Source organism: Macaca nemestrina, chromosome 1, assembly GCF_043159975.1.
Source record: "Macaca nemestrina isolate mMacNem1 chromosome 1, mMacNem.hap1, whole genome shotgun sequence".
Taxonomy (NCBI): Eukaryota; Metazoa; Chordata; class Mammalia; order Primates; family Cercopithecidae; genus Macaca; species Macaca nemestrina.
In genome coordinates this window covers 69,996,812-70,009,544 of record NC_092125.1, presented here as the reverse complement: position 1 = coordinate 70,009,544, position 12,733 = coordinate 69,996,812, and the positions used below count along the sequence as shown (strand labels likewise).

Genomic DNA, 12,733 nt, shown 5'->3' with positions numbered 1-12,733 from the left:
CCCCTCCCCGCCAGTCCCGGCGAACGCGGCCGGGCCCTTGGGAACCGAGTCTCGGCGCCACCGGGGAACGGGCGCGGGCCGCGCCACAGCCGGAGCGGGGCAGGGCCCCGCCGCCGCCTTCTTCCGCCGGCTCCGCCGCCGGCCATGCATTCTTCCGGCTCCTCTGACTCCCAAAGCCCCGGCCGGGGCCCGGCCAGCCCGAGGTAACCCCCGGCTCGGCGGCCGCAGGCCCCGGAGCGGCAGCGAAGCCGAACCAGGGGAGGCGCTGGGGGCGGGAAAGGGGGTGTCGCCGTCGCGTGGCCCGGGCAAGCGGCAGCGGCCTGAGGGACGAGGGCGCGGTAGGCCCCGGGGAGGAGGCGGGGGCGCGGGGCATCCGCCCGCCTCCCTGGGACCCGCCCCGGTGACAGGTCCGGCCTCTGAGTCCCCGCCGTCCCTCTGTCCGCAGGCAGTCGCGAGGGGAGTAGGGCGCCAGCGCGCCCGCTCGCGCCGCTCCTCGGGCCGCCTGGGTCGCCGCCGCGTCCATGACCGCGACCCCTCGGCGGGGGACACCCGCCCCCGCGCTCCGCAGCCGCCCGCCGTCCGCGCCCGCCGAGGTGAGCCCAGCGCGCGGGCCGCGCCCGCCGCCACGACCCTTCCACATCCGCGGAAACCGCTGCAGGCTCCACCGGCCCCCCCGCGCTGCGGTCGCGTCTTCTTCTTTGCTCCTTTCATCATCCCTCGCTTCCCTGCCCTCTGGTCGGAGATCTCATTCCCTTCATCCCCAGTTCCTTGGCTTTTACCTCTTTCTGGCTTTTGCTCCCCTCCCCCTACTCCTGTCCTTCCTCTTTTTCGCCTTATAACCCCCTACTTTCTTCCTCTCACCTTTTAAGCTTTTTTTTCTAGGCCCCCCATTTTTTTCTTTAAAAAAAAAAAGGAAAAGAAAAACCCTTTTGCTACAAATGAGAATTTTGAGGGTAACTCTTCGCTAGAGCCAGAGACCTTTTAAAGGACTGCATCAGTGTGCAGGAATGGTGGTGGTGAGGAGACCGAGGTCCTCAGTATTTGGGAAATCTGATCCAGAGGACTCTGTTTCAGTCATGTCCCTCATGTCTTCAGTTTGGATATCATGAGGGTGTCTGAAGCGAGTGGATCTATTTTTCTAAGTCAGCGGGGACGGTCACCAATTACTGAATGGGAATTGTGTTATCATTTGCTAAATATATTGTGACATACTCCGTGCCTCGGTGAACAGCTCCCTTGACCTTGTGCGGCTCCTCCTCCCTAGCTCTCTGTCCCCCTCTGGAATTTCCCCTGAGAGATCACCGAGGTCCTACACCCGGAAAGCTTCGACCCTCGCTTTTTTATTTTGTGCTGGGGGCAATTTCTATGTTGGTGACTGTTTAGATATGTTTCATGCATTTTCCTTTTTAAGTTAATTTTCTTTCACCCCAGAAAGACAGGACGGAGTCCAATGTGAGAATGGCTATGACTTTGGAAGAAGCTCCGTGGCTGGGCTGGCTCTTGGTGAAAGCACTGATGAGGTTTGCCTTCATGGTCGCCAACAACCTGGTTGCTATTCCATCCTACATCTGCTATGTAATTATACTCCAGCCCCTTCGAGTGCTGGACAGTAAGCGGTTCTGGTATATCGAAGGAATCATGTATAAATGGCTTTTAGGAATGGTGGCTTCCTGGGGATGGTATGCTGGATATACAGGTAAGAGTGAGAACACTTTTGTTTAATGCATAAGAAAAAATCTGTCAGGAGCCATGATTAAATATATATTACATTTTGGGTTCAGGTTGCTTTCATGTCTTCACTGTTGAAAAAAAATAAAAAGAAAACAATTCTATTGGGTTTCTCTTCAGAATCTCAGGAAGACTGATGTTTTCAGAAGTATAATTTCATAATTGTGTATTGGTAAATTTCAAAATGTTTTTACTGTGATTGACATACATTGATGAAAACTGGTCTGCAAAAGCTCTGGTAGAGGAATAGGAGTGCATTGCATAGGACTTGAGAACTTATAAAGTGAAGATGTAAGATATTTCATCTATTTCATGGAGGATGCCCTTGGAAATGTAGAAAAATGATGGAACCATATTTGTGCTAAGATAGTTTAATAAGTTTCTTCATCATTTAATGTGATATTGTACTGTTAGCATTTTGAGCAAGCAAAATGGCTTTCTTTTCTCTTATGTATGTTTTGTTTACTAGAATCTATATTTTATCTCATAAATCTGAGAGTATTAAATATAAAAAATAAAGTTAACTTTGTTAAGCTAATTTATCTTCTGAGTGTCTTTAAATAGATTGTAATTTCTGCCTTTAAATTGCATTTGGGGAAGCAAGAGTAACACTATTCAGAAGTGGACTTTTATAGAACTAAATGAGAAGTGTTTATTTTCTGAGGTAAACCTTATATGCTTTGAGAACTTATGCCCTTGCTGTGAAAATTCTGTATCGTTTATTGTATTTATTTGATTTTTTTCCCTTAAGAATTAAGATAATGAAAAAAATCATAGAGGTTTTTTGCACTTGTCAGATGTGGAGGCTTTTAGCACAGAAATTTCTACCTGGCAGGTTCCTTGGAGATCATGCAGATGCTGTGGTCAGTGGAGGCTATAGTTCATAGCTTGGCAGAGTGAGGAGGGGTACTCCCAGGGTCAAGCAGTATGGCGGTTCTCCATTTGAAATTCTGTCTCCCTCTTTCCTACCCAGGCTGCACCTGCACATTTTATCCACACACACAAGAGAAGGACTGATAGTATACAGCTTTTGTGGAGTCTGACAGACTCTTGCTATGTCTGAGTGCTCTCAGTTGCCCCAGATGAAGCCTTTTCTCCTTCCAGCAGTGCCATTTATTATTATGCAAGAGCTGAAGCCCCTGGGATAGTGTATGCATTGATTCCTTGTCATCTGTCTTGTTGAGATTCTAGTGCTTTTTGGATATAGTAGGTGAGCTTCTAGCCCTTTTTTAGGGCTTGGTGGTGGCAATAGCAGTAATAGAGAAAAAATGAAGTTCTAGTCTATGGTGCTGAATTCTTACCTGAATTGCACTGCTGTCTTAGAGTTGCTTGGCTTGGTATAGTTTGAGCGTTCCCAAATATATGTTATATGGTACTAGTGGCTTTATTCTTGTATAGTATACTTAAGTTTGCTTGTTTTAAATTAGCTTATAGGATTTTCAGAAAAGTGTTCTAGAAGTTCATTCTGCTTAACAATGAAATTACTGAAATGTTTGTGCTTGTGTATAGTGTATTTAAATGTTAGCATGATGGGAAGGTAAAATTAATTTGGCATTGACCTTGAGATTAGGAGTGCAGTGGCGCTGCTTGAAGTCAAAGTTAGTTATCCTATGGCCATAGCATTTTTAAGCATGTATTTTTAAGCATATTTTCTTGGGGTGTCTCTTCCTTGCTGACTATAGAACTGTGTAATTTCTTTTGCCACCTGCTTGGAATGTGGTCTTGGCATGATCTGCATATTTTAGTCTCTCTGAAGCATCTGCTCTTCTTCAGGCTACTGAATTTTGACAATTTGATCAGTTTGTCTTATTTAAATATAGACTGTTTTAATATATGTATTTTAAAAGGTTTTCCTATAGGTAGAATACTTGATTTCAGAGGGCCTGGTCATAGTCTGATCATAACAGAAAATAGTCAAGAAGTTACACAAATATAGGAATGAATTTGGTTGAAAACCTCAGCTGAATTTAAAGAAGCACATGTAAGCAGAAGTTGATGAACAGGTGTACCCATAAAACAATCTCAGGGGTTATATTAGCCTTTCTTTAGATAATATATTTCACTTCTTCCCTTTACATCAAAAGGAGGGTGGGCTTGTGAAGTTCTTTTTTCCCTATGCCCAAGTTTCACAGATGGAAAATTGAACATTGCCAAAGGAATTCTGCTCCGCAGATTAAGTATGTTCATGTTTTAGAATAAAAATTGCCAAAACTTTGTTGTAAAACCACTTATGAGGAAACCTTAAATACTAATTAGGAAGCTAAAAATTGAATATTGGTATATTGGTATAGAATATATATATATTTTTTCCAAATTATGACATTCAGTGTAATATGAGTGAATTCTCAGCTCTGCTGATGAGGACTATGCTGATTATCTAACCTACACAGCCCCATATAGTAGCCACTGGCTGCATGTCACTATTTAGATTTAAATTAATTAAAATGAAATAAGATTTAGCATTTAGCTCCTCAGTCACACCAACCAGATTTCAAGTGCTCAGTACTAGGTGGCTAGTAGCCACCTAGTTGTTGTATGGACAGTGCAGGTACAGAACACTTCTTTCATCACAGCAAGTACTATTGAACAAAGCTGATATAGTAAGCATGGTTTTCTTTTCTTAGAGAAACTAAATTTTATCTTTATTAAAAAATCTTTCCTTAGTTCTAAACAGATTTCTTTTGTAAAAGACAAGAAGTTTTATTAAAGTTTTATTAAACTGTCTCAAGTCATCACAAAAATGAGCCCTTTAAATTCATACATGCTTCTTGGATGGGGAATGGTGAGGCCAGTAAGCCCAAGAACGTAAATGAACATTCTTGTACTTTAGTTTGCATTTTCAGAGCTGGGGAACTATCTAGACACAGAAGATGGAAAAGGGATTTTCTGGTCTGTTTCTGACTTTAAGTTACATATTTTAAAAAGTACTCTGAAGACACTGGGGTTTGTTCATCCCTGGCTTGCTACTAAAGTAGTAATGATTGTTGTTTTCACATTTTCCTTTTTTTTTTTTTTTTTTTGAGATGGAGTCTTGCTCTGTTGCCCAGGCTGGAGTGCAATGGCGCAGTCTCGACTCACTGCAACCTCCACCTCCCGGGTTTAAGCGATTCTTCTGCCGCAGCCTCCTGAGTAGCTGAGACTACAGGCGTGTGCCACCACACCCAGCTAATTTTTGTATTTTTAGTAGAGATGGGAGTTTCACTATGCTGGCCAGGCTGGTCTTGAACTCCTGACCTTGTGATCCGCCCACGTTGGCCTCCCAAAATGCTGGGATTACAGGCGTGAACCACTGTGCCTGGCCTGTTTTTACATTTTCTTTAGTAGGAAGTGCTGTACAGATATCTCATGCTGAAATAACATTTTATATTGCCTTTGTCTTAATATTTCAAGGGCAAACCAAAAGAGATACTAGCTTAACTAATGATCCACTGCTGCATGCTTTATTTGGATCTAGGATAAATCAGTACCCCACCCCCCCGGAGTTTAAGTGACGACTGGCAAATTTGAGAGAAAGATTTCATACCAAACAAAATATATTCTATTTATTTAAAATGGTTGATTTTTATTTTCATTTACTTGTTTTAGTAAAGGAATTGTCATCCAAACACATTTAATTAAAGTCTCAGCCAGGCACAGTGGCTTCTGCCTGTAATCTCAACAACTTGAGAAGCTGAGGTGGGAGAATCACATAATCCCAGGAGTTTGAGGTTACAGTGAGCTGTGATCATGCCACTGCACTCCAATCTGGGCAACAGAGACCCTGTCTTTATTTAAAAAAAAAAAAAAAAAGACTGTGCATGAAATACTTTAAAAATATTTATTGTTAATAGAAACTCCAGAATTTTTATTTTTGTATAGGATGAGAGCCATGGGCCAAAGTCTGACTGGAAGGGAGCTGGGGTACCAGGGGACTTGCTGCCAACCTGTTTTTGTGTAGCAAACAGTTTTCCTTAAATTGAGCATTATTTGGGGAAGCTTTAGGGAAAACTGATGGAGATTACGTTTAGTTACCTCCTACTCCCCAACTGACAGCTGCTATGTGTTTCTGGGTTATTTGATTATTTGATAGTGTCCTGCTTTTTGGGGAGGGATGCATATTCATTGTGTGACAAAAAATAATTTTTAGGAATTATTTCTGACCTTGAAATTCTACAGAAAGTTTCAAAAATGTATTTCAAGAGCAATATCTTATAACCTTCGAGCCATAAAAGCAATTTAGTATGTGAAGATGAACATTTTAAGAATGTGAAATAAAATAGAATTCAATAGAATATATTAGAAGTGCATGTGTTTATACTGAGTGGTGCTGCAGAATGTGTTTTTTACTATGAGTACAGTCAACATTTGAGAGGCATTGTTCTAATGGAAAGAGCACTGGGATTTTGGAAAACTCTGGGAGTCGGTGGTCTAGCTTTAACTTTAAATCTGTTCTCACTGGTAGGGGTAAGATCCTTACCTACTCTGTGCCCACTGGATGGATCTTCTTTATAACCCCAGGGTCTGATTTGTTACCTGATGCTCACAGAGTACTCAATAAGTGTCTAGTTCTTGAATGATCCTTTCTTATTTTTTTGTGAGACAGTCTCATTCTGTTGCCCAGCCTGGAGTACAGTGGCACAGTCTTGGCTCACGACAGCCTCTCTCTCCCAGGTTCAAGCGATTCTCATGCCTCAGCCTCCCGAATAGCTGGGATTGCAGGTATCCACTACCGAGCCTGGCTAATTTTGTATTGTTAGTAGAGACAAGGTTTCACCATGTTGGCCAGGCTGGTCTTGAACTCCTGACCTCAAGTGATCCACCCGCCTTGGCTCCCACAGTGCTGAGATTACAGGTGTGAGCCACTGCACCAGGCCAAATGTTCTCTTTTCCTTTCCTGGTTCTGAGATTCCCTAGCTGCCTACCTTTCTGAAAGGTCTATTATCAAGGTCATTGCAATCCACAAAATATGAAACCTTGAATCACATCATGTTTAATATATGTAATCTCTTACCATACCACATTCGTTAATTTTTTTTTGAGAGACAGATTCTCACTCTATTGCCCAGGCTAGAGTGTGGTGGCGAGATCATAGCTCACTGCAGCCTTGACCTACTGGACTCAAAAGGGATTCTCCTGCCTCAGCCTTTCGAGTAGCTGTGACTATAAGTGTGCATCACCGTGCGTGGCTAATTTTTAAAAAAAGTTTTTGTAAAGATGAGATCTTGCTGTTGCCCAGGCTGGTTTTGAACTCCTGGTTTCAAGGGCTGCTCCTTCCTTGACCTCCAAAAATGCCGGGATTATAGGAATGAGCCACCATGCCTGGCCACATTTACTAATTTAACACACCTTTATTGAACTTCAGTTATCTGTGGGAACAGGTACACTGGAGGTACCTGATAGGCACAAGACATAATCACTGACTTTAAGGAGCTCACAGCAGCCTTGTTGGGGAGACTGCACCAACAATGAAAATACACAGGGGTACAAAGGGAGGTAAGAGGAGGTGCTCCTGATCTAGCTTCAGTGGTGGGGGCTGACAGGGAAGGAATAGGGGATTTAGCGAGAGGCTTCGAAGTAATTTGAATTCCTTTGAATCCTTAGTAATTATAATTCATTTAAAAGATGCAATGTGTATCTTTGTGGTGATGATATTAGCTGAGATTTATTGAAAAATAAACCAGGCAGTGACCAAAGTGCTTCAGTCACTTAATGATCACATAAATTTTATCAGGGTGGTACTGTTATCACTTCTCCTTTTGTTATGGATGTTGAAATTCAAAGAGGTTTCACAGTTACTTCCCCAGAAGCATTAACTGGATTGATGTTGCCACAAGTTGATTTTTGTATTTAAAGAGCCAATACTGACCTTTAGGTAATGTTCCTAGAGTGTTTCTTAATTTTTACTAGCCATATGCCCTTTTGCTTTTGAGGCATGAAATCTCTTTCTGAAGATACAACTCTTTAACATCTGAAAGCAATATCATAGCTATAGATTTCTTCAAGAGGTTAAAAACTTGGTGCTTCAATGGAAATGTTGTAGTATAATGGAAATTTCATAAAATCTAACTTCCTTAACTCTCTACTCATGTGGAGAACAAAAACTCCACTGGAATTTTGGTTTTGGTGCTTGAAAGTGGATTATCATCAGAGTAAGGAGTTATTGCATGGTGTTAGGTTGACAACTGATTTTTTTTTTTTTTTTTTGAAGTCTTGCTCTGTCACCCAGGCTGGAGTGCAATGGCAAAATCTTGGCTCACTGCAACCTCCGCCTCTTGGGTTCAAGTGATTCTCCTGTCTCAGCCTCCCGAGTAGCTGGGTTTACAGGCATGGACTACCATGCCCAGCTAATGTTTCGTATGTTTAGTAGAGATGAGGTTTCAGGCTGGTCTCAAACTCCTGACCTCAAGTGATCCACCCGCCTCAGCCTCCCAAAGTGCTTGGGTTACAGGCGTGAGTTACTGCACCTGGCTGACAACTGATCTTGACATAAATCCAGGAGAGGAGTTTTCAGTACAATGTTTTGATTTTTATATGGAAAATATATCATGAAAGGAAATATTTTTGTTCTTCTCCATCCTGTGATAGGTAATTAAAGGTAAATATTACTAAATGCTTTAAACTCAGCAATCTGGTGGTACTGTACCTTTGATGTCTGGTCTTATTTCAAAGATAGTTTATAATTGAATAATTTATTTTAGATACTTATTTTGAAAAATGTATAATGTTGCATACACACACCTTCACATACACTATTACAGAAGCTCAGGGGGCAGTATTTGCAATGTTTGTAGTAAGACCTCAAGTTCTGGAGTCAGAAAGAGCTGGGTAGAGTAATTTTTGGTTTATTTTTGTTTATATTTGCCTGGCATATCTTTGCCAGTCCTTTTGTTTTCAAACTCAAACTTTTATGATTTGCTTTGATTTAGATGTGTCTCTAGTATATAGCATGGAGTTAGGTTTTGCTTTATGAGTGAATTTGAAAATCTCTGTTAATATGAGTTGAATCCATATTCATATGTCAAAAATTTATCATGGTTCTGCCATTGTATTTTATGTTTTCTATTTATATATACATATGAATGTTAAGTCGTTCACTGTGTAGTATCTTTTTCTTTGCTTTTCAGTTCTGATATTTAGGAAGGTTTGTATTTCAGTCTTATTACTTTAATATTCTTAGTTGTCTATTGATAGTAACCATTCATTCTATTCTATAACCAGAGGTAAAACTCTTTTTAATCCTTCTCTCTTCCCCTTTCTCTTCTTCCTCACCCAATCTTAGTCAGTAATATTCATTTAAAATAGCGTATACATCTGTGCTATCATGTATACTTATGCTTCTACGACTTGAGCTTTAAGACTATACACTGACTCCCAGCTATTACATCAAGGTAATCAGTAAGCTTATTATACTTCTCTCTACTTTCTCCCTTATTTCAATTTATGTTGTTTGAATGTATACAGTGTTATAGCCTGTAATATTTGCATTCTATTTTATCAACCTCATTTCCATTTGTTTTTGTATTAATTCTTCAGTTGAATGTAATGTTCACCCAGGTACTTTGAGCAGAGTCATTCTTTGGTTGGCTGAAGTTTATCCTCCAGCAGTTTCTCAATAAGGGCTCAGGGGAACAAGATGGGGATATTACTCTTACATCATTTTCAGAATTTGTCTTTTGTTGCTTTATACGTTTTTTGTTTTTTTGAGACGGAATCTCACTCTGTTGCCCAGGCTGGAGTGCAGTGGTATGTTCTCAGCTCACTGCAACCTCCGCCTCCTGGGTTCAGGCAATTGTCCTGCCTCAGCCTCCTGTGTAGCTGGGATTACAGGCATGCACTACTACGCCCGGCTAATTTTTGTATTTTTAGTAGAGATGGAGTTTTGCCCTGTTGACCAGGCTGGTTTCAAACCCCTGGCCTCAGGTGATCTGCCCACCTCGGCCTTTGAAAGTGCTAGGATTACAGGTGTGAGCCACCATGCCCACAGCCTGTTGCTTTATGCTTGAAGGATAACTTAGCAGGTTATAAAGTCCTTGGCTCACACATTCTTTTTTTGAGTATCTTACAGGTATTATACAAATGTCTTCTGGCATTAAATGTTATATGAAGCCAGATTGATTTTTTTCCTATATTAATGATTTGGTCTTTTTGCCTGTCTGCCAAAAGGGATTCTCCCTTTATCTCTCATATCTAGTGACTTTATTCAGATATAGTGGTATTGACTGTTTAGCTCAATTTTTAATAGTATATGTGTGCCTTTCTAATATTTAGATTCAAATGTATTTTCATTTCAGGAAAGTTTTCTTTAATCATATCTTTAAATATTTACTTTGTCTCATTGTTTTGGTTTTCCTTTTTGGAGACCTTAGTTATATGTATGTTGAATCCCACTTTTTTTTTGTTATGTCTTTTATATCTATTTTTCCTTTAATCCTTTTAAACACTTTTTCATTTGTTTCTTTCATGTCTCTTACTGTATTTTCTGCAATGTCTCTTCTTTGTTCTCCTATCAGTTTCTTCTTCATTTCTGTGATGGCTTTGTTTATTCTTCTATTTTGTTGTTGTTGTTGTTTAGTTTTGCCAATTCATGCTTCCCTATTCCTGTTATCTAGACATTTCTCTGTTGAGTTCTTGTATTTCTTATTTGTGGTCTTGCTCATAGTGATGATGGCTTCACTGATTTTCTTAAAATCAAACAAAATTATTCAGTTATAAATTTTGTCTTCTCCATTGTAATTTTTTTGGAGTGTCGGTACATTATCTATCATTTTTCTTAAAGTATCTCTCAGTCAGTATCATGCCAGTTACCTTTTTTTCCTTGTGATTTAATGAATTGGCTTTACCCCAATCTGTTATTTGTAGGAGGTTTGGGTGGGGCCGGGGTAGATTTCCGGATTTCTGCCTCAGAGGTAGTCTTTTTCACATATGAAACTGGGTGTGTGTGTCTGTGTTGCCACAAGTCTTCTGCCTCTCCAAACCAGAACAAGTCTAGAAGGCATTTTGCCACTAATTCTGAACTTCCCACTCCTTCCTTTGCAGCTATGATTGGAGGGACATGGCTTCAGCATGCCAATGCAAACCACCCCCCCACCTTTTTTGTTTGTTTTGAGATGGAGTCTCACTCTGTTGCCCAGGCTAGAGTGTAGTGGTGCAGTCTTAGCTCACTGCAACCTCTGCCTCCTGGGTTCAAGCAGTTCTCTGCCTCAGTCTCCCGAGTAGCTGGGACTACAGGCGTCTGCCACCATGCTTGGCTAATTTTTGTATTTTTAGTAGAATTGGGGTTTCACCACGTTGGCCAGGCTGATCTCGAACTCCTGACCGCAGGTGATCCACCTGCCTCGGCCTCTCAAAGTGCTGGGATTACAGGCGTGAGCCGCTGTGCCCAGCAACCCTTTTCTTAAGGAAATGTATTGTAACTGTTGCTTTCTGAGATCTGCCACTGTCAGGCCCTCCTCATCACATGCCACAGTGTCTTTCCCTATAAGCTGTTCTCCACCGCAGCATGGATTGCCTGCCTTGTTTGATCTTAGCCTTGCTCTCAGGTACTTTGGTGGTTTTATTTTTTAAGTTTAAAGTTTTTGGCTTTTTTGGTGGTGGTTGTTGTTGGAGACAGGGTCTTGTTCTGTCACCCAGGCTGGAATACCATGGTGCATTCCAACTCACTACAGCCTGAAACTCTGGCCTCAAATGAGCCTTCCCACCTCAGCCCAAGTAGCTAGGACGACAGGCATGTGCCACTATGCCTGGATAATTATTTTAATTTTTTTGTAGAGATGGGATCTTGCCAGGTTGCCCAGACTGGTCTCAAACTCCTGGCCTCAGGCTGTCCTTCCACCTGGCCTGCCAAAGTGCTGTGATTACAAGCATGAGCCACCGCACCTGGCCTGGGATTTTTATATTTTTGTTTTTCTCCTAGGTTTTCTGAAAAAGCAGTTTTGTGCAGTTTTTTCTCCTTGTTGCTATCTGTATTTTCCCAGAAGATTCATGCCTATAATGCTACTATGTCCATACCAAAAAGTACAACACAAGATTTTTGTTTAACTAATTATAATTCAAATAGCACTGTCAGCATCCTATTGTACGTTGGTTGATTATTAGAAAATGGAGAGCAATTTTACCATCTAATTAATTTTCTTTGAGGTTTGTTTAAAAGCATAAAGTAGCCTCCAAAATGTATTTCTTTTGTCTTCCAGTGGTTTCCAAACTGTTTTGATTCTTAGACTGCTTACCAGTGGCATACGTTTAAGACATCCACTCTATTTCCATTTGGCTGCAGTAAGAAAATGTCATCAAAATGAATGGAAGGAGTGAGTTACCTTTGGTAGTTTAGTAAGGAATATGAAATAAATGTGACATTAATACAGTAAAGCTCTAGGGTCTGGTCTGCCTTGAGAACTTTAAAGATCACTAGTGCCCCCCAAAGTTTGACAAATATTGTTACATATGAGTTTACCATTCCTAATCTAAACTTAGGATTTACTGAATACTTAGGCTTTGTTTTAGGAGTTTCTTTTCAGAGTTTGCAAGTTAGTGGCCATATTCAGAAGCTGATATGTTGGTCTTAACACTATTTAAACTTAAAAAAAATTAGTTCTCAACATTTCAAATTTGGGAGATTTCACAACACATGAAAACAAATGCCACATTTCCAACTATTCTTGAGAAATTAGAGATCCGGCCATGCTGAGCCCTCGTTCCTGCATAGTAACAATTTGCTGGAGCTGCGTGATGACCACCCCCTTTACTGTCCAGTTTATCCAAGATCTTGCTGCTGCTTGTCTTGTTTTGGGCCTACTTTACTCATTAAGAGTACTTGCTTGGATCCCAGAGACTTGGGTGATGTTCATTTTAAAACATTTAAATTACAATTACTAGTCTATTTCTGTTAAGCATAGTTTTGCATTTATATGCCCTAGTAGTGCAAGACCAATGAACTCTACCCTTAAAAACTGAAATTGGCTGGCCGCGGTGGCTCGCGCCTATAATCCTAGCACTTTGGGAAGCCAAGGCAGGTGGATCACTTGAGGTC

At 41.1% G+C, this 12,733-nt stretch overlaps 1 protein-coding gene across 6 annotated transcripts in view; it reads left to right on the top strand.

Moving 5' to 3' along the window:
• The first annotated feature begins 1 nt into the window (after position 1).
• LOC105493565 (lysophosphatidylglycerol acyltransferase 1) overlaps positions 2–12,733 on the top strand; it is a 96,058-nt gene continuing 83,326 nt past the window's right edge. For 2 of the 6 annotated variants that reach the window (XR_011613900.1, XM_011761300.3), the window contains exons 1-3: positions 3–203; positions 446–593; positions 1,432–1,696. Coding sequence is in view for 5 of the 6 variants with exons in the window: in XM_011761300.3 (XP_011759602.1) it covers positions 522–593; positions 1,432–1,696 (337 nt within the window). In the remaining variant the exon portion in view is untranslated. Of the gene's footprint in view, positions 204–445; positions 594–617; positions 736–1,431; positions 1,697–12,733 lie in introns of those variants that run through there. The other 4 variants (XM_011761301.3, XM_011761303.2, XM_011761302.2 and 1 more) reach the window with 4 other exon arrangements.